Source organism: Glycine max, chromosome 16, assembly GCF_000004515.6.
Source record: "Glycine max cultivar Williams 82 chromosome 16, Glycine_max_v4.0, whole genome shotgun sequence".
Classification (NCBI taxonomy): Eukaryota; Viridiplantae; Streptophyta; class Magnoliopsida; order Fabales; family Fabaceae; genus Glycine; species Glycine max.
The window spans coordinates 33,039,940-33,061,939 of NC_038252.2; the positions used below are offsets into that span (position 1 = coordinate 33,039,940).

Genomic DNA, 22,000 nt, shown 5'->3' on the forward strand with positions numbered 1-22,000 from the left:
ATAATAATAATAATAATAATAATAATAATAATAATAATAAATTTATTTTATCAAATCTTATCTTATCCAGATTTTATTCTATCTAGATTTTATTTTATCCAGATTTTATTCCATCTAGATTTTATTTCGTCCAGATTTTATTTCATCCAATCTTATCTTATCTTGTCTAGATTTTATTTTATTTCGTTTTGGGCTTGGACTTAAAAATAGATTTGTGAGCGTTGGGACTGAGGACCTATATAACAGCACCAAGGTTTTAGTTTAGGCAGTTTTTTTTCGGAGAGGAGAATAATTCTAGGATTTTAGAATTCCAGTTTTTATTACTGTTCATGCACACTGTTCACGTAAAATAAAATTTGTTTTCTGCAATTTCGTTTCGGCTTCAATCTACAATTTCGTTTCCACTGATTAATGGAAGACTAAGTCTCCAGCATTGTTTTGTCTTGAGGATCAAGCACAACTATCTTTGAGTTTTTGTTATTACTATTGAATAATGATCATTTTTTTCTCTTCACCAATTACTTTGTATTTGTTGCTATTAATCCATGCATGTTTAGTGTTTGATTAATTGTCTCTGCGCTTAATTTACGTTCATGCTTAATGATCAGTTTCGTTCATGATTAATTGGTGCCTGTGTTGTTTAATCACATAATGACAGCCTTATGTTAATTTTCGCTTAGTAATTTAAGTTAGGGTTGGATTAAGTGGTTGAACTGATTAAGGATAAATTCTCGTAACCTAGGATAAGAGACTTGCTTGTGAATGAAGGGGAAACATGTTTTAATTCTGTTATTTTCTAATTCAAATTTGTTTGCTGTTTAATTTACAATTTTATTACTATCTGTTATGAACGTTTGGTTGACCATTGCTTGTTGGGAGACGACCTAGGATCACTTTCTAGATACTGCATTTTTAATGTTTATTTGATTTGGGTACGACCTCAATCAATAGTATATAAGATATGGCTTGAGTAGACTAAGAAGAAATTATTGTAGATATATTTTAAAATAATATATTTAATATAATTATATATTCTAAAAATTGAATTAAAAATTGTTAATTTAACTAATAATAATTTTTGTTTGGCTATATTAGTGTAAATCATCTTTAATCTATACATTTTTTAATATTATGCTCTTTTTATTTTCTTTTGATATACTTTGTGTTTTAACGACTTGAATTCAATATGATTTTGTTTATCAATTATTTTTGGATTTGTACATTACTTATACGAAATTTTATAAGTTTCTTTTTTTAGTTAGTATTTCACTAGGTTTTAAAATAATTAATTAATCAAAGACATCCTTAAGCAAACTTTTAAATAGACTCGTGGGTCAAGCCAGACTTTTATGTAAGCCGGACTGAGCCTTAAAAAAAAGCCTATAACAGGTAATGAGCCAAGCTCAAGCCTTACTTATTCAAGTCCAGCCGAACTAAAGCCTAGTAAAACTTGGCCTGATTTGGCTCATTTCCACCCCTACCTCCATCGCTTAAGCTCTTAGCCAACACCACTAAAGCTACATCAAGAAACATGTTAGTTTTTGTGCCCATTCTAGCTTAAGCGCTACCCAACACCATTTAAGCTACTTCAAACTAATTTACTCAAATTAAAAATAATAATGATTCTACTATTTAATCACTACACATTAAATACCTAATTTATTTTCCGCACATCACGCAACTGGTCCATTTATCTTTAAATCTAATTAAAAAAATTATAAAACTCTTGAACCCCAGAAATATGTCTACGTTCTGTTATAGTTTAATTTTAATTTCCTTCCCCAGAAACAATAAAAAAAACACATTCTCAGCTGTGTTTTACCTTTTTTTTAAGGACCTTACCATGGTTTTCTGTAACCACTCCCGTAAGGTTGATTTGAAAAAATTAATATATAAAACGATTCCCTCCCTAAGAACTGATTTCTTATTGTAAAAACGAAAAAAAAAAAAAAAACAGGGATGAAAATTTGATTTACGGGAAATCAATTTCGCACTCATGAAAAATAAATAATAAATTATATCATGCATGAAATAATTATTAATTTATATCATTTGGGTGAAAAATTTCCCAAGTAGTCCAATCCAAATAATAAATAAACTAAACCAACACTTTCCTAAATTGAAATAAGATCAATATCCAATCCAAACAATAATCAAACTAAAGTACCTATTTCTGACGTAGAAAAGGAGATTTCAAATAATTATAAAATCCTAAAACAACAAGATAAAATAATTTTTTTTGGCATACTTAGAAAATTATTAAAAATATATCAAAGCTGAAATAAAATTCACAAAAATTATTAATAGCATTATCTTTATTTTTTCCTCCACAGTTAATTATATATTTTATTAACAAGAATTACATTGCTAAAGAAGTTGGCGATTTTTATCATTGAAAGAGATAAAAAAGAACCCTTACAACTTACATTGAAATATACTTTATAGAAAATTTCTAAATAAATAGTTTCAATAAACTGCAATATTTAATCATATTTCACCAAAAAAATTATAAATAATCATATTATTTTTAACATATTTCTTCTACATTCAGTTAATAGTTTGGTACTTTAAGTATAATTATTTGAAATCTCCTTTTCTACTTCAGAAATAGGTACTTTAGTTTTTTACCCAAAAAATATATATTATTTTTAACATATTTAAAAGAGGTGAAAAAGAGTGAATGAGTGGTGACCTTCTTGACCAACCACAGAAGCAAAGTGTCTTCTCTTTCTCTTTGCATTGAATTAAAAAATGCCGAGCAGGGGATCGAACATTCTACTCTATCAATCTCAAAACAAGCACAAAATATTTTATGAGCCATCATAAAATACCTATCCCCTGTACCTTATGAACTTATTGAACTAAATTTAGGTAAAAAGCTAACTTGTGACAAGTGAAAGCATGCTAACCTGTGACAAGTATGATACTGTGACTTATCATTGAAGTCCTCTTAGAATAAAGCTAACCTGTGACAAGTGAAAGCATGCTGCCTCAATTGCATTGGCTGACCATGACCTCCCAATATTGTTCTTTGCTGTGGACAAGTTATTGATGTGAAAAAAATTCAGAATAACATTGAAAGTGCTCATTGCAACTTTTCCAATCATGTTCTTTGCTGTTACAAGACAATATTCTGTTTTTCTTTAATCTTTTTAATATCCAGAAACTTGAAACAATGACCAGTCCTGTTACTGCAGTAAGAAATTAAGAGAGAGACAAAGTAGACCTGATGGTAATGGAATTATCATATCCATTAAAAAAAGTTTGTGCTTTTCTCTGCCTAATTGTTCTGGTGATGAAACTTTAGAAGATTTAAATCCATACGGAACGGATTTAGATTTTAGAACCCATGAAAACTATGGAGCAGCTGATACAATGGTGGTTATGGACATTATCATATTCATTACCAATAATATTAGTCATTTAAATAGTAATAATTTGTTGATTTTTTCAGAGAAAATGGTTACTAGAGATTCAAAGCATATAGACAGTAACTGACGAATCTCTCATTCCCCACCTTGCTTTATTGCACTAATAAGAAAAGTACACACTACACAGTCAATTAGAGTGTATGAAGTAGTGAAGTTACTGCCGAATGTCTACTCTACCTTACCTGGTCCTTTCTCACCACTACTTCCATTTTAACTTTGGCAACAAAATTGTCTTCTGGAAATTCGGAGCCTGTGAGGAATACACGATTAGTTAAAGACAAGGGTGTAAGTGAAAGTGAGCATGTGACATTTCTAAAAGATCTATATGCATAAAAGCAAGTATAGAACTCAAAGCCAAAGGAAAAAAATGTATCTCTTGCACTACAGGTGATTAAAATGAGTTACGAACTTAAAACACAGCTAAAGTTGGTTGGCCACACAGGTATGGATGAAAACTAATTACTAACGATTAGTTTCAGAATGAAAAAAAAATGGAATGAAGACAATAGAAGAAAAAAAAACTACTTTAAAGTGAGTTTGTTTGTGAGGTAAACAAGGGTGTATTTAGTATTTGCCCTTAAATTTTAGTGGGTTAAGATTGCAATGCATTTTAAATTAAACTAAGGATGAATGCACACTATCACTTACTTTACAGAATAGCTCAATTTAGGAGTCTTCTTTATGGAAGGACATATATTCAGTATTCAAGTACTTGTAGTCAGCTATGACTTACTTCCCTGCCTCTCTTTTGAACCACCCTGAGCACCAAAGCCCCTGACATCAGATACAGTGACACCACGAATTCCCATTTTCAACAAAACCTTCGAATCAAGAAAACTAAAATTTAGTATCAGCATAAACTTGGTAAATCTAATGGCACAAGACAAAAAGTCTACCAGCTACATTAGCCAGCCAAGCCAAAATTGTTCGAGAGTGGAGAAGGTAGTTGCTTTTCTCTAACACTGTCAATTAGGACAAAAACAACTTACCAACTTATAGCATGTTTGGCTAACAGTTGCAACTTTTCTAAATGCTCAAAATAAAATATACAAAGAGTATTCTTCTCCAGGAGTACATTCAATTCATTATCCAAAATCAAAAAGTACCTTTAGAACAGTTATCCGAACAAGCACTCAATTAACAAAAAGCCACATCTCTCTTTCCAAAGAAGATGCCCCTTTCCATAGACAGTCAGTGAGAAATCAATGCAGTATTTTCACTTCTTTCAGAACAAATTATTAGTAGTAACAACAACTAACAAGCACCTCTTAATTTGCACGGATTACCAACTGCTAGAAATCTACTGCTTAGCTCCACTTCAAGAAAACACAAGTATCAAAGTGAAGGGATGTTGTGGCAATGCATTCAATACAGTGAAAATAACAATACTACATTTTGCTGTAGATACCCCACGGTATATATAAATTAAACCCTAAAAAACATCAGTCAAAAGGTAATGTCGTACCAACGAAAGTTGACGTTCACCGTTGGAACAGCGAATTTTGATATTCACCATTTGCGGCGTTCCGCTCTGTGGTGGCACTCTCAGTGGCAGCGGCATCACCTCCCATGTTGTCCTTCATCCAAAGCACGGCGGGAGGAGATTGATGTTCACCACTCCTTAATAATTGAAATTGAGGGAGAAAGGGATTGAAACCCTAACCCTAGAAAGATTGAGGAAGAATTGGAAGAATTTGGGAGAAAGTGAAAACGGAGAGAAATTGAGAGATGACACACAGAAATCCGGACGGAAATTAATTAAGAAAATAAAAAAATATTGTGTTGCAAGAACTGGGTGCGGATGAAAAAAAATACTTACACATACAAACTATTTATTAAAATTTAAACCACGCTGAAAGAATTTGGTACAGAAAGAGAACTGGACATCAAATTGATAACGGCAAGATCTAAGGGAACCTTGAAATTTCAAACAAAGAGATTACCTTACCAACTGTAGGCACGAGATGTACCAAGCGAACTTAGGCTCAAGAAAAACCCAGCCAGTCAAGGACGATGACGACGGAGGGACGACAGAGGCACGGCAGACGGAGACACGCACGCCGGACGAAACCAGGGATGACAGAGGGCCACAGGCACGACGGAGGGCAAGAGAAAATTGAAGTTTTTCGATGGGGAGGCGGACAGAGCATGCGCATGACCAAATTTTAAATTAGTTACTCAGTGAACCAAGACGGTCATAGACAACGACCGTCATTGTGTTTATTCGATTTATTTACAAAATTGTCATTACGTGTCATTCTAAGACAGTTCCTTATGACTGTCTTAGAACCTACGACGTAAATAATAATTATGATGATATTAATTATAAAAATGCCACCACGTTGTTTTTTAAGAAGGCGGTTAGTAGTGTCTGTATCCCAATGACAACCAATTATTAGAAGGTTTTTTTGCCGGAATCTTTGTCCAATTGCATTTATCTGCAGGTTTTAGATCTTGGAAACAATCAAATAAAGGATGTGTTTCCCCATCGGCTTCAAACTCTACCAGAATTGTAAGTATTGGTTTTGCGAGCCAACAACAAGTTGTACGGTCGCATTCGGTTTAAAGACCAAGCATGTGGATTCCCCAGTTTAGTCATCTTTGATGTCTCTTCCAACAACTTTAGTGGCCCAATACCAAAAGCCCTCATAAAATTTGAAGCCATGAAGAACGTTGTTCAAGATGCCTATAGCCAATACATGGTGGAATATGCTTTTATTGATGATGGAAACATGCATTCTTCTTTGACTTTAGGACTTGTGAACATGTACAGTTCTGTGACTATAACAACAAAGGCAATTACTATGACAATGCACATAATTCGAAATGACTTTGTAAGCATTGATTTATCGCAAAACAGAATTCCAAACACAGATTTATTCTATTAATATAAAAAACCAACAATTTACCAATATATTTATCTATTATCTTTATAATATATAAAATTTGATCAATTGCAGATTATGTCAATGCCAGGTGACTTTTTCTTAGGTTATTCCATGCCATGTAAGAAAAATTTTAGCTATTTCGTTTCTAACTCCCTCAGGCACATGTTGTCTTACATGGCAATTAATTCTATGACCGGATGACCATATAAAAAACCTTGACACAGATATGGAAAGATTTTCAAGAGCTGTCCTAAGGAGGTTCATTGTCTTGATGACTAGGAGAGTGTAAGATATTAATAGCCAGCAATTTCTGGGCCACACCAGCTTGCTGCAAACTACTTGGGAGGCACACAAAAGGCTAAGAATGCTGTTTTCTGAACCTTAATCAATTGATGGTCTGAAAAAATATTTTCCATTTCATAAATACTCGGGCAATGGATACAGTAGATCAATGGCTAGGAAGGAAAGTCCTGGTTCTTGAAGAGGCTTCTAATTTGAGTTCCAATAAGTTTTCAGACAATAAAAATTTCCATATTTGGTTATTCATCTTATTTGATAATAATCAGTATTTGAAATATTAAATATAACAGTTTACTCTAAAAGTGATTGAACACATGATCATGAGTTTAGAGCCTTCTTTGGAGGAACAAGAAAAGTTTGGTCAAAGTTTAAGATTATTTCTTCCACATTTGCTTCATTGCCTTTTAAACTTTCAGAGACATAATTTTCATCGCAGTATCAAGGTAACAAAGCAATACACGACTAACCACACATGACACACCACTAAACAGGCTGGGTTCACTGATTTAATTATGAGGATCACTGAATTCTCCTTTCCTCGGATACATATGTTATGCATGTATGCATGCTCCGGGATATTATGCACTACATGTTGGATTCTATAATGTTTCAAAGAGAAAATTGCCAAGACATTAAACAAGATTTCTTAGAACCCTTAGAATTAGATATGAAAAATAGAAGAGAAGACGGAGAAGAAGATACAAAATTGAAGGACAATATATTAACTCTGCTGGTTGCAGGCCATGATACCACAATTATTCTCATACATAGCTCATCAAATATCTTGATGAAAATCCAACTGTTCTGGAACAACTGAGAGTAAATATTAAGAACCTATAATGTTTATCCTTTATGAATGCTGATGTTTTTGTAGGAGGTGCACAAACAAATTGTTGCAAACAGAAGGAGTCGAACAATCTTACAATGTTTGAAGTTAATAGCATTTCCCTTTATCTGCGGCGACGCTTCCTCGCCAGGTTTGTAGCTCTGTTCCTAACTGAATATTTGGGTGCTTTGGTTTGTCTCTGAAATGAGCTCTATGTTTGTTTCTGAGCAACGGCTTTCCTTTGTCTATGAGCTTTTAGGTTCGAAGCATATTTCACTTTCAACCTTACCCTCGAGGCATATTTTTGCAGCGTAGTTGAGGTCATGAGTGCATTCACATTTTAAAGTCCCCACAAGCTAATAATAGAAGCAGGTCCTTTGCTCATAAGAATAGGGTTCATGACTTCATGTATGTGCACTGGACCATCCTGTGCAGTAGGGTTGCAAACAATTGAGTAGGGACTAGGGATTGCTAGTGGGAAATGTATTAGCATGGATATTCTTTTACTTGTTTTGGAACTGATATAACAGGCTTTGGTTCTTAAACGTGTATTGTTCATAAACATCTTAAGTTAAGGTCTGATTTGAGCATTTGAGCTTGTAACATGGATGCTTTAATGGAACAAGATGTAAAAAAGTCGAATTGAACCTTGCTGGTAAAATCACAATCACACCCCTCCTCCACCTACAGGTACATCACTTAGCGTGCTAGCACTTCATGTCTAGCAAGAGGAGTGATAGCTTTGTAACTAACAAACTGCCATAACATTTTTTAGTTAATTACTAGATATATTCTTGACAATATTAATAGCATCAACGTACAATGATGGACTATTGTTGAACAATGAGTTGTCTCCCGCAAGGCTGCAACTTATAATTAAATACTCATTTTAAACTATTTTTATGAGAATTTTAAGATTGTTACGAGCTTGTCTGAGTTTATGGATCAATGGCTGTTATGGAGTTCAATAATTTTACAGCTCATCAACCTCATCTTACTTGAAAATAATTAAATTACACAATTAAACGAGCCACCCTAAAAATTTAAATTATCTAGAGGGCTAAAATAACGAACATTGTCAATACTGGGTGAAGATAATACACCCATTCTGATCGACTCTTCTCATCAACCCAACGGAGACTGAATTTGCAGTCAATGTCAAGAAAACCTTATTAATTGCAGATTTGCAGTACTCTCTCTGCGCAATGAAGTAAAAAGTTACTATTAATTATTTTATAATAAATCACAATTAGAGTATTACAGTAATTGTAGACTTGCAGTCAACATTAACAACAAATATATAAAGGTTGTCTATATTTACATTAACATATCTTCTTAATTATGTTTGCGTTTTCTTACTTTTTGTTTTGGTTTTTAATTTCAACTTGGTTTTCTCGTTTAAGGTGTTGTAATTTGCACACTTAAGAAAAGGCGATGTAATTGAAACTCTATTTTCTATGCCCATTCTTTCTTAAGCTACATCACTCCAAAAAACATGCTAGTTTCTATGCCCATTCTTTCTTAAGTCCTACCCTTTTGGCGTGTAAGCTACAACCTAGCATGGCTTCAGCTCCGAGCCTCTTAGTCCCTGTCGCTTAAGCAATATTCCCCACTATAACACCGTGAAACTCTATTTTCTTGCAAACTGAACAACTCCTCAAGCCTCTCAGCCTTACCCCCAAGGATTCCAAATCAAATAGTACTCTTTCCAAACATAAACACCAACATCAAATACAAACTAATTGCAGATAAACACTCATAATTCATAGATTAAATTTCCTTTGACACATTCACAACCCGTCCAAGATCAACAAACATAAAACATATGAACATTCAAGCTTACACATGGACATTGAATCATACAAAAGAATGAGAGCTCACTCCCCCTACCTCACAATAAGAGAAACGTAGAGAAGAGGCATTCAGGCTTTTAATAGTAATATAATATTATTCTCTATTTTTCTCTGTATCGTGTTATTCATTAACTTGATTATTATTTTTTCTTTTCTTTTTGCATTGCTCATACTTTTTATTTTTTTCCACTTCAAGAGTTAATATATGTATTTTTTATTTGTTGGTTCTTATAATTAATGAACTCAATGTAGCAATATATTATTTTTTTATTCTTTAATGTAAAGAGCGCATATATAAAATTATTGCTTACTAAAAGAAATAAAGGATAAATGTTTTAGCTAGTAAACAAAAATCTAATCATATTTATATAAAATTTATCATTGTAATAATTCTGTCATATTGTCAAGTATGATTGATTGTTACCGATTGTATAAAGTCACAATTAGTATTGAATCACTAATAATTTGAAATTCCTTTAGAAAGACTAGTAATTTGAAATTATATTTAACTAGCTAGTAGATATGTATATCAGTATATTAATAATAAAATGTTGACAAAAAAAACCCCGTTAATTCTCTTTCTTTTTTTCTTGCAGTGCATGATGATAATAAAAATAACATATAATAATAATTCAAGAGTTAGCTCGTGTAGTCATGTAGTTAAACGTAAAAGTAGGGGTTGACTCATATTCACAAATTAAAACATGTAAACTGATGAAAAATATTTACTCAAGATTAGTTCATCCAATTAAGTAAGGGTGCATTTATTTTTAAATAATTTCATGAGTTATGATTTTTGTAAACTTCATTAAATAGAAAAAATAATATAATTTCCAAACTAATTTACTCAGAAATTAAAAAGAATAATAATTCTACTATTTAATCACTACACATTAAATAACTAATTTATTTTCCGCACATCACGCAGCTGGTCCATTTTTTTATTAAATGTAATTTTTATCTTTTTATTTTCTAAAATACGCACGTCACACAGCTGGTAAAGACTACTAAACCCATCATCTCCAATAAACGATGCTTGATGAGTTTCTTAGGATAATAAATGAATTATTATTTTTTTGTTGTTTTTCTGTTGATATTGTAGGTTTCTTAAATTTTAGCTTGAGTATTTTATATAAGCAATCAATCTTCAAAGTTTTTTTTTTAAAAAAAATTTAATATGCTCTAAAAGACTCAAAGTGATTATATTATATTTTTATCATTAAAGATGCATGCCCTTAAATAACTTAGTTAATGCATAGAATAAATAGAAGCAATAATTGTTTTTGTTAAAAAAAATCATTACTACTGTGGACTTGTTGTGTGCTACTGGGTCTCCTAAAGCGATGGAAGGCATCCCTGGCAGCCTTGGTTGGCCTATTGTGGGAGAGAGTTTCTCATTCCTCTCTGATTTTTCAAGTCCCTCTGGAATCTTTAGCTTCATGAACAACAGGCAATATATATATAATATCAAAACTTAGAAATGAGTTACTTTTGATACACAGTTTAAAAATTTACACGGTTATTATCAACTAATTAGAAATCACTTTAAGTATGTCTTATGATTTTAATCTCTCAAATTTATACGGCTGTTGTTTTAGTCCCTCAAATAAAAATATGTATTTTTTATTCTTAAAATTCAAAAAATATTAGTCACTCTTCTCAAATAAAATTTGTATCTTTTAGTCTCACAAACTTTGAGAGGGACTAAACGAGTATTTTATAAATTTGAAAAACTAAAAAATAATTTTCTTTAGAGAATTAGAAAAGATAGGCACATAGTTTGATAAAAACATAATTAAACCTTTAAAGTAATTATTCACAAGAGAACAGATTCCAAGTACATGACTCCCCATTAGATGACATGATACTGCAAAAAAAACCCTTTATACTTTTCTTTTTACAATTACATGCTAGGAGCAAAAGAATTCCTAGGATTTTCTTTTTCTTGGATAACTTTTATTTTCTCATAGATATGGAAAGGTTTTCAAGAGCTTCGTCCGGGGGAGGTTCACTGTATTCATGACTGGGAGAGAAGCAAGTAAGATTTTGTTAACCGGAAAAGATGGGATTGTGAGTTTGAATCTGTTTTACACTGGCCAGCAAGTTCTGGGCCCCACCACTTTGCTGCAAACCACTGGAGAGGCACACAAAAGGCTAAGAAGGCTGATCGGTGAACCTTTATCAATTGATGGACTGAAAAAATATTTCCATTTTATCAATACTCAGGCAATGGAAACATTAGGTCAATGGCAAGGAAGGAAAGTCCTGGTTCTTGAGGAGGCTTCTACAGTTGAGTTTCAATAAGTTGTCAAAGAAAATTTCTTATTTGGTTATACATTTCATTCTATACTAAGTAATTGAAATTTTGAATATTACAGTTTACTCTAAAAGTGATTGGACATATGATCATGAGTTTAGAGCCTTCTGGGGAGGAACAGGAAAAGTTTAGGTCAAATTTTAAGATTATCTCTTCCTCATTTGCCTCTTTGCCATTTAAACTTCCAGGGACAGCATTCCATCATGGTATCAAGGTAACAGAATATTGCATAACTAACCTCACACTAAATATGTGCACTGATTAAATTTTGAAGATCACTGAACTCTCATTTCCTCTGATGCAATGCTATAAATCTGTGCAGGCTCGGGATAGGATGTATGAGATGTTGGATTCTACAATTTCGCGGAGGAGAAGTGGCCAAGAATTTCAACAGGATTTCTTAGGATCCTTAGTTATGAAACATAGCAAAGAAGATGGGGAAGAAGATGAAAATAAACTCAGATAAACAATTGAAGGATAATATATTAACTCTGCTGGTTGCGGGCCATGATACCACAACAGCTGCTCTTACATGGCTCATCAAATTTCTTGGTGAAAATCCAATTGTTTTGGAACAATTGAGAGTAAGTATTGAATCCCCTATAGTCTTCTGCTTTAGATGTTTGAAGATTTTCAAATGTAGCTTCATGAATGCGATGTTTTGCAGGAGGAACACAGACAAATTGTCATCAACAGAAAGAGTGGAACAGATCTTACTTGGGCTGAAGTTAATAACATGCCTTACACGGCTAAAGTGAGCAACAATAACTTTAGCTTGCAAGTAACTTCAAGTTTTTATGTCTCACCAAGATTATCGGTCATTTAAATTTCAGGTGATCAGTGAAACACTTCGAAGAGCCACAATACTACCTTGGTTTTCAAGAAAGGCATCCCAGGATTTTGAAATTGATGGTATGGCAATACAGAATGGCCAAATATGACTATATAATGTGTGTTTGTGTGTGTATGTTGTAACCGTTGTTCTTTGAATGAGACTCGAAGTTGATGTTAAATTTGGCAGGTTATAAAATTAAGAAAGGTTGGTCTGTCAACCTAAATGTTGTTTCTATACACCATGACCCCGAAGTTTTCCCAGATCCTGAAAAGTTTGATCCCTCTAGATTTGATGTAAGTTGCTTCCTGAAAAGAGACTTTAATAGCCATTTCTATTCTAAGGACCCCAAAATTGATATTTTCATTTAATTGCAGGAAACCCTGAGGCCTTTCAGTTTTCTTGGATTTGGTAGTGGACCACGCATGTGTCCTGGAATGAACCTTGCCAAGCTAGAAATTTGTGTTTTCATCCATCATCTTGTCAACAGATACAAGTAAGATTAGAACAGATTTTGAATAGTGAAGATAATCACATTGCACCTAGAAAATGGACAATCACACTAGATTTTCCAAAACAACATCTATTCCATTCTTTTCTGTTTATTTCAGCCTTGTCTCTTCCATATTCATTTTCCTTGTTTAAACTAAATATTCCATGAGTTTAATTTCTGTGTTAGGAAACATGATTTCAGAGGAGAGGAAGAGAGAAAAACTGGGAGAAACTGAAAATTTTCTGTTAGCTTAATGAAGTGGTATAATTACAAGATGATTATATTAGTCTTTATATAGGCTCACTACCAATCACAAACTACATCTCTAATACTATGCACTTGTCAACCAATTGGAAATCATAATAAGTATGACTTAATTATTGTAAAAGTCAACAATTGCATACAATAAAATTTGTGATTGAATAACATTATAAAACCCTTTCCACTATCAGTACATTAACTATTTATTAAAAAAAAATTGCTACAGTTGGAGACCTCTGGAGAAAGACAATTCTGTGCAACCAACGCTTGTAAGGATGCCAAAGAACAAGTATCCTATTATAGTTGAAGCACTAGGACACGATTCCTCCAGAAACTACAAACAAACAACAGAAGAAAAGATAGCACAGAAAAATGTTGTATATGAACAGAATCATTGTATCTTTATTGTTGCTGCATGGAGAGAAATTATGAACCAAATCATGCTTTATTACTTGTGAGGAAAGATACTAATCCTCAATGAATAATACACATTTCCTTTTTCAGTATGTAAGTGGTACGGTACTCGTGCTCGGGTTGCTGGCTTCGAGGGCCAGGGGCCTCCTAAGAAGAAGAAAAGGGATAAAGGGAGTCACGAAGGTAATGAAGAAGGAGCGTAATTGTTCTTATTCATTTGCTAGTTATTTACATATATTTATAATGCCCAATTGCTACATGTAATTATCCATATTTGCAGGAATATCTGCATAACAGAATTTGATTCTCGATGCTTCCTAGCAAGAGACATTTTGATCTAGCAAATCCTGTGCTGCCAGCTCAGCTCCTCATCATTTGCAATTCCTTCTTCAAGCATAATCTCTGAGGTATGCGGGCCTGGTAATCTTCCTTTTCGGTTTTGCTGTTGGTACCCCTGTGTTTATGTCTGTTGCTTCCTCTGTGTCTTCTTCTGGTGTTGCTCTGTTGCTATCATCTTCCCGTGGCCCTTGGAGAATCACCTTGTCCTCAAGGTGATAGGTCCGCTTCAGTTGATCCCAATCTTCCCAAGAGGTGTCATCAGGAAGTAACCCCTTCCATTGAACTAAAACCTCCCATGGTCCCTCAGTGGTTGCAGCACGACGAGTATCCAAAATTGCCAAGGGAGAAATAATTGGCTGATTATTGAAGAATTGGTCTGGAAGTGAGGGGGTCTGACTGATGGCGGGATCCCCATGGAAAGGTTTTAAAAGTGAACAGTGGAATATGGGATGAATTCGCGTGCCCTCTGGTAATTCCAAACAATAAGCAACCTTACCAATTCTCTCGAGAATCTTGAAGGGACCGTAGAAGCGCTTAGCTAACTTGCCGGAGCTGTGCTGAGCATCCTTGGCCGAACGCTGTCGGTAGGGCCGAAGCTTTAAAAGTACCCAATTACCAACCTCATAGTCAACTTCACGCCGTTTAGTATCAGCAGTGCGTTTCATCGTAGCTTGGGCTTTTAATAGCTTCTGACGAATGCAAAGAAAAACTTCCTCACGGTGCTTCAGAGTATCATCCACCGCATCTAGTTTGGAGGAGCCAGTGATATAGTCTGGAAAAGAGAAAGGTTTCCGCCCAAACGTTATCTCATACGGCGTAGAGCCCGTGCCTGCATTTCAGGAAGTGTTATGCGATAATTCAACCCAGGGAAGGAATCTGCCCCAAGTCCCCGGCCGGCGGTGCACGAAAGCCCGCAAATATTGCTCTATTACTCTGTTCATGACTTCAGTCTGACCATCACTCTGTGGATGGTAGGCTGAACTCATTCGAAGCCTTGTACCACTCAATTTAAAAAGCTCCTGCCAAAAGGTACTCAGGAAAAGTGGATCGCGATCTGAAACTAAACTCCGAGGTTGACCATGGAGTTTGACCACGATGTCAATGAACAAAGAGGCGACCATGTGTGCCGTATGCGCGGTGGGTAAGGTGCCCAAGTGAATACCCTTAGAAAATCGGTCCACAACAACAAGTAACACCGTTTTGCCCTGATATGAAGGGAGCCCAGTGATGAAATCAAGGGAGAGGTCCTCCCATGGCCGAAAGGGAACAGGTAAGGGACAAAGCAACCCGGCTGTGCGTTTCGTCTCATATTTGGTGAATTGGCAGTCAGAGCAATTGGCCACGAAGGTCGCAACATCAGAACGGAGTCCCGGCCATGTGAAATTTTCCGATAGCCTAGCTATCGTCTTTGCGACGCCCATATGGCCCCCCATCGGCGTCGCGTGGTACTCTAGCATGAGTGTCTGAATGAGAGGAAGCTCGCGGGGTAACCAAATTTTGCCCTTGTAAAGGATGAAATTCTGACTAAGAGTGTAATCGGGGTAGGTGGTGGGAGAATTGATGATGTCCTGTCGGTGCTGACAATACTGAGAATTATTGGTGAGCTGCTGACGTAATTCATCAAGAAAGCTCAAACAAGGAATAGATAAGAGCAACGAAAGTGAAGGAGTGAATTCCGGTGACCGTGAGAGGGCATCAGCTGCTTGGTTGTGCTTCCCGGAGCGGTACTGGATTTGATAATCAAATCCCATTAATCGGGCCAGGTACATATGTTGTTCGGGTGTTTGAATAACTTGGGTGAGCAACTCTTTCAAGCTCCTATGATCGGTGACAATGGTGAATGAGTGGCCCAAGAGATATTGGCGCCACTTTTTCACTGCAGAGGTAATAGCAAATAATTCACGAACATAGGTGGAGGCCCTGAGGAGCTTCTTAGGGAATGGCTTGCTGAAATAAGCAATGGGGTGTCCTCTCTGAGATAGGACAGCGCCCATGCCATTGCCGGAAGCGTCAGTCTCCACTGTGAAAGGCTCCTGAAAGTCTGGAAGTGCAAGAACAGGAGTAGTTGACAAAGCCGATTTGAGGTCTTCAAAGGCCTGTTGAGCTTGTGGGGTCCAACGAAAGGGGTCCGAGGTGGCCTTAACCAAAGGGTCAGCAATCATGGCATATCCCCGAATAAATCTACGATAAAACCCGGCGAGCCCCAAAAAACTTCGAACAGCTCTGGTGGAGTGAGGTTGAGGCCAATTAACAATGGCAACAATCTTATCAGGCATGGGCTCAACTCCGCGTTGGGAAACTAAATGTCCCAAATATTCAACCTGTGATTAACCAAAGGAACATTTAGATTTCTTAAGAACGAAGTGGTTGTCAAGCAGAACCTGGAAAGTTAAGTCCAGATGGTGCAAGTGATCATCAAAAGAGCTGCTGTAGATAAGTATGTCATCGAAGAAGACGATGACGAAGCGACGAAGGAAGGGCCTGAAAATGAGGTTCATTGTAGCTTGAAAGGAAGATGGAGCATTACAGAGGCCAAAGGGCATCACTCTGAACTCATAATGTCCATGATGAGTTCGAAATGCAGTTTTAGGGATATCCTCTGAATGCATGCGTATTTGATGATAACCTTGGAGAAGATCGAGCTTGGAGAAGCATTGAGCGCCCCCCAATTCATCAAGTAATTCGTCTATGGTGGGTATCGGAAATCTGTCCTTGACGGTGAGGGAATTCAGTGCCCGGTAGTCGACACAAAATCTCCATGATCCATCATGCTTCTTCACCAATAAGACTGGGGAGGAAAAAGGGCTTGTACTGGGTTGGATCAAACCCTTCTGAAGCATTGAGTCGACTTGCAATTCGATTTCCTGTTTTTGGAAATGGGGGTAACGATAAGGTCTAACGTTGACCGGCGTTGATAGGGGTAGTAAATGAATGTGGTGGTCAGTGGGACGTGGTGGTGGAAGTGTCGGAGATGGTTGAAAGAGGACATCGTACTTGGTGAGCAGAGCTTGAAGGGAAGGGGGTAAGGTGTCTGGGGAAGAAGGTGGGGTGTCATCAGAAAGGACCGTGATCTGAAAATAAAGGCCCTGGGGCTGTGTCCGACAAAGACGGCAAAACTGGGATGAAGTCATGGAGCTCAGGCTAGCTTCGGGGTCTCCCTGTAAAGTAATCAATTGATCATTGTGAATGAATTGCATGCTTAAGGTTGAGTAATCAGTCAACACAGGGCCGAGGGATTTGAGCCACTAGACCCCGAGGACCACGTTGGCACCCGAGATTGGGAGGACATGGAGGTCGACCGTGAAGCTGTGATTCTGAATCTGAACGGAAATGGCGTCACATATGGAATGACACTCCAAATATTGGCCATTACCCACCATTACACGCAAAGGAGAAGTGGTCCGGCAAGAGAGGCCCAATTGGGTCACCAATTGTTGCTGAACAAAGTTGTGGGTACTGCCCCCATCAACCAGTAGCAACAAAGGGTGGCCGGAGATGGCACCGATGAAGCGTATTGTCTCCGGAGCGACATGGCCAGCAAGGGAATTAAGTGAAATTTGGGCTGAGTATGAAAGTGGGCTTTCGGGTGGGTCTGTGGGTTGGATAGGTACCGGGTCATGAGTTAAAGTAATGGGCGGGTCAAAATTGGGTATATGAGAAAGGGGCGGGTCTTCCTCATCAGTTATGAGGAGAAAAAACCTAGAGGAGCAGCGGTGCCCTCGATGGAATTTCTCCTCACAATTGAAACAGAGGCCACGTTCCCTTCGAGAGGCAATTTCCTCTGGGGACAACCGTTTCCAGGTTTGGGGCGGTGGTCGCGGGGGCGGGGGTGGTAAGAGAGGTGGTAAGGTCGAAGAAAGTGGCGGTGAGGGTGTCTTGAGGATAGGGGAAAGGGGTGGAGAGGATACGGGGGCAGTAGGGTTGACTTGGGGAAAGGAGGGAAACACTGAGGGTGATCTCTGGAATTGGGGCAAAGGGGAAGGACGAGGACGAGGGTGTTGACGCATCTCGGAGAACTTCTCCTCCTGCAAGCGCGCGAGACCCGCGGCTTGAACCAGGGTGGCCGGCTGGTGGGCTTGAACTTCTCTCCGTATCTCCGGGATGAGGCCGGAGATAAAGCAACTAAGAAGGAAGGTGGAGGGCAACCCCGTCGTGCGATTAGCAAGGTCCTCAAAGTCAGAGAGGTACTGGGTTACCGTCCCGGTCTGGGTAAGCTTGCTCAAAGCTCCGGAAGGGTCCTCGAATTGTGAAGGGGCAAAGCGAGTGCGCAGTGCATGCAAGAAGGCAGGCCATGACGGAAATTGCTCAGAGGTGTTCATCCATTGAAACCAGGCAAGCGCGCGACCTTCCATATAAAAGGAAGCAATGGTGAGTTTGTCTGAGTCTGGGGTACCATGGTACTCAAAGAATTGAGTTATTTTGTAAATCCAGCCAAGTGGGTCTGACCCATCAAATCTTGGCACATCTAATTTCAATCTGTGTATGGGTGTAGGTGCCGGCGGTGGTAACGGCGGTGGAGTGGGTGGCGTGGTGGAGAACACTGGAGAAACTCGTTGAATGAGTTCGTCAATCTTGAGAGTCATGGCATTGACAGACTCTCCAAGATATAGCTGCTGTTTAGTGAGTCGGCTGAGGACATCCTCCAGCTTGTCCGACGAAAATGAGGCGGGTTCAGGGTCTACCATGGTGAAGAGCAACGAGAGCACCAAATTGGTACGGTACTCGTGCTCGGGTTGCTGGCTTCGAGGGCCAGGGGCCTCCTAAGAAGAAGAAAAGGGATAAAGGGAGTCACGAAGGTAATGAAGAAGGAGCGTAATTGTTCTTATTCATTTGCTAGTTATTTACATATATTTATAATGCCCAACTGCTACATGTAATTATCCATATTTGCAGGAATATCTGCATAACAGAATTTGATTCTCGATGCTTCCTAGCAAGAGACATTTTGATCTAGCAAATCCTGTGCTGCCAGCTCAGCTCCTCATCATTTGCAATTCCTTCTTCAAGCATAATCTCTGAGGTATGCGGGCCTGGTAATCTTCCTTTTCGGTTTTGCTGTTGGTACCCCTGTGTTTATGTCTGTTGCTTCCTCTGTGTCTTCTTCTGGTGTTGCTCTGTTGCTATCAGTAGGTATAGTGCTAGTACGGAAAGCAACTACAAATAATTAATATCCTATTGATTCTGTTTCACCCCGTCGTTATCCACTCATCAGTATTAGTCATTGCATTGCTTAACAGACTGTAAAAGCATAAGAATTCTTAAAAAAATTGGTATATGAAACTGAAAATTTTATAGACAATCTTCATTTAGACATAAAATACACTTTTTCTTGCGACTGCAACGTCAAGGATTCTGTTGTCTTGTTGAATATTGTTTAGCTATTTGAAAAGTTAAATCCTACATTGTTTGACAATTGATATTGAAACTTTTAATGTCTGTAGTTTGTTATTGAAGCTCATAAAAAAGTAAGAAGATTAGATTCATGCACACAAAATTTGATTAACTTGACACTATTGAAGTTCAAAATTTACAGATTTGTTTAGAGGTGTTCATCATATTAGATTAACCATAAATGGAATTAAGCCAAAATAAAACCTAAGTCTCATTTTTTAGAGTATTGACCTAAAGTCAATTCCAATAGCAGTGTTGGGAAACACCTCAATAACGTTATGGTACAAAATGAATGCTTATTTTGACTTAATAATTAAAAGAGCGAATTGCAATACCTCCTTAGGTTTCATGAAATTATATAAGTATTTCTCTTTTTTTAACCATTACATTCACCTCTGTATGTCTTATCTTTGCATAGAGTACTGACTTCCAATTGAATTATAAGTAGCATTATGACAACGTTTTGGATGGGATAGAAAATGAAAAAGGTGACTTTTAGTTGTCGATATTGACGATGACAAATCCAAAATTTTTACTTGTGAATATTTTACGTTAATAAATAAATAAATGATTTTAAACATATAAGTTATCTGAAATTTATAGTGAATAATGTAAATATATAATTTCGTTAAATTTATAATGAACAATTTAAATTGAAGGGGTTAGTTACTGAAAAAAATTATTCTGAAATGTAATATTCTTTAAATACTTGTATTGAATTTCGATTCTTTTATATCCATAATTCATCAAGTATTTATTATTATATTATTGCCCAGAAAAGAAAGTCCTTAAAATTAATAATGCATGTATTTGTTATGCACGCATGAATTGTACTCTATCTTCTCCGTTGTTTACAAAAGAATCCAACAAATTAAAATGGAATATCCTTTTCTCTAGGACCACAACACCAATGCAATTGAGAAATTGGTTTTTCAGAGTTCGAGTATTTCAACTATATAAAATATTTTTATAACACAGCATGAATATCTAATATTATTGGAAACGATATTAATGAATGAAAAGATAAACATTTCTTTTTAAACTTTATACATCATTCAAATAATTATTTCATGTATCATGTTTAACATTTCCTAATTTTTAATTATATTCTCTTCTTCTAAAATATAATGACATGTACACCAATTAACAAAGTTTATGTTGTTTACAACTTTCTTTCGAAAAGAAATGTTGTTTACAACTTATTTATCACGTTAATTATTATCATACTCTTTCTTTTTCAAACAAAATTTATAATCATATTTTCTTATAAAATTTAATTCTAACATTTAATTTTATTCTCATGTTCAACAACCACTACTAAAAACACTATTATTTACGCGTTGATTTTAAATTGGCGATGACATTTTTGTAATAAACTCAAACGTAAGGCCGACTTTTGTAAAACCGCTTTGAAGAGTTACGGGGTGAACCACATTAATTACACTTACAGCTCATCCACAATATCCTAACAATGTGCAACTCCTAAATTGTGACAAATATAAGATTTCTAATTTATAAATATTTTAATTTGTAAATTAAATTTAAAATAATTTTTTAAATAATATAATTTTGAAAAAATATGTTAATTTTATGCATGAAAAAAGAAAGATATCCCGTGAAGTTGAAGACAATACAATTGAAATGGCAATACTGAATAGTGAGCAGAATCACGGTAGCGTTATGAGAGGGTTAGTAATTGAATGAAATGACAGTACTGAGGATAACCTTGCTGCAGCGTTATGAAAGGGTTTAGAAAATGGATGTTATGAAACGTGTGTGCAGCAAGTCACTCTTGTAGCTTATAATTTTATTTTCTTTGATTAGCATATAAGTTTATTTAATCATCAAAATAAACTTATTTTAATACCTTCTAATTTTAACTTAGATTCTCTATGCCCCAATAACCCTGTACAGCACACAATTTATTCTCAGACGCTTTTTCAACTAGTATTTTAGCTTAATATAAGTTACTAATTTATTTATTTTATTTTTATCCTTATTATTTTACTTGAAATTTTTTTATCACTGCTTTTAAAATAAATTTATTTAATTAAATTATTTTTTTGGGAAAAGAAGGAGGCACGTCATAAAAAAACAAAATAAAATAAAACTACAACACTCCATTGTTTTCAAAAGTCATAAATTCATTTACATCAGGGTTAAACAAATTCATCAAACCTCTATCATTCTTTTATTATATAAAATTTAAATTATTACCTTATTTTTAACATAATAAATTATATATACATATATATAACCAAATAACTAAAAATATTTTTTATTAAAAAATCTTATGAAAAAAATTAATTCAATGAGCTAGTTTACAAGCTAGTTCCATCAAGCACATCCAATTTCTTCCTTTGAAACATTTTTTGTTTAAATTATTTATATTAAAATATGTTTTTAATTTTATGGTAAATTTTTTAATTTTATTTTTCGTCCCATTTAAATTCTTGTTAACTTGTTGGTCTCTAATAATTTTATTTTCTCAGACCTCAACAGCAAGCTCAGAAACATCAATCTCATAACTAATTCAAGTCAAACATATTTACTTAATTATGAAATTCTTAAATAATAAAAATACTAAAAAGTAGATATATTTTATTAGTAGAGATAATATCGATTAATTTATTTAAGTCAGTATAGTTTCATACT

General features: G+C 35.6%; 1 protein-coding gene and 1 pseudogene across 1 annotated transcript; one reads left to right on the forward strand and one right to left on the reverse strand.

The window, feature by feature from the left end:
• Positions 1 to 5,395: 5,395 nt before the first annotated feature.
• Positions 5,396 to 13,909, forward strand: LOC100779475 (abscisic acid 8'-hydroxylase 3-like; annotated as a pseudogene).
• A 2,372-nt stretch (positions 13,910 to 16,281) lies between these two features.
• On the reverse strand, positions 16,282 to 18,898 carry LOC121173699 (uncharacterized). Its single transcript, XM_041010381.1, has 3 exons — positions 18,815 to 18,898; positions 17,206 to 18,714; positions 16,282 to 17,112 (listed from the first exon to the last, which is right to left on the reverse strand). The coding sequence occupies exons 1-3, from the start codon at positions 18,896 to 18,898 to the stop codon at positions 16,282 to 16,284; spliced, it is 2,424 nt and encodes an 807-aa protein (XP_040866315.1).
• Between the last annotated feature and the right edge of the window lie 3,102 nt (positions 18,899 to 22,000).

Coding starts and splice junctions, on each gene's coding strand:
- LOC121173699 (XM_041010381.1), bottom strand. CDS start 18,898: ATGTCTCTTGCTAGGAAGCATCGAGAATCAAATTCTGTTATGCAGATA. Junction 18,715..18,814: donor TAATTACATGTAGCAGTTGG/GCATTATAAATA, acceptor TCTTCTTCTTAG/GAGGCCCCTGGCCCTCGAAG. Junction 17,113..17,205: donor GTGCCAACGTGGTCCTCGGG/GTCTAGTGGCTC, acceptor ATTACTTTACAG/GGAGACCCCGAAGCTAGCCT.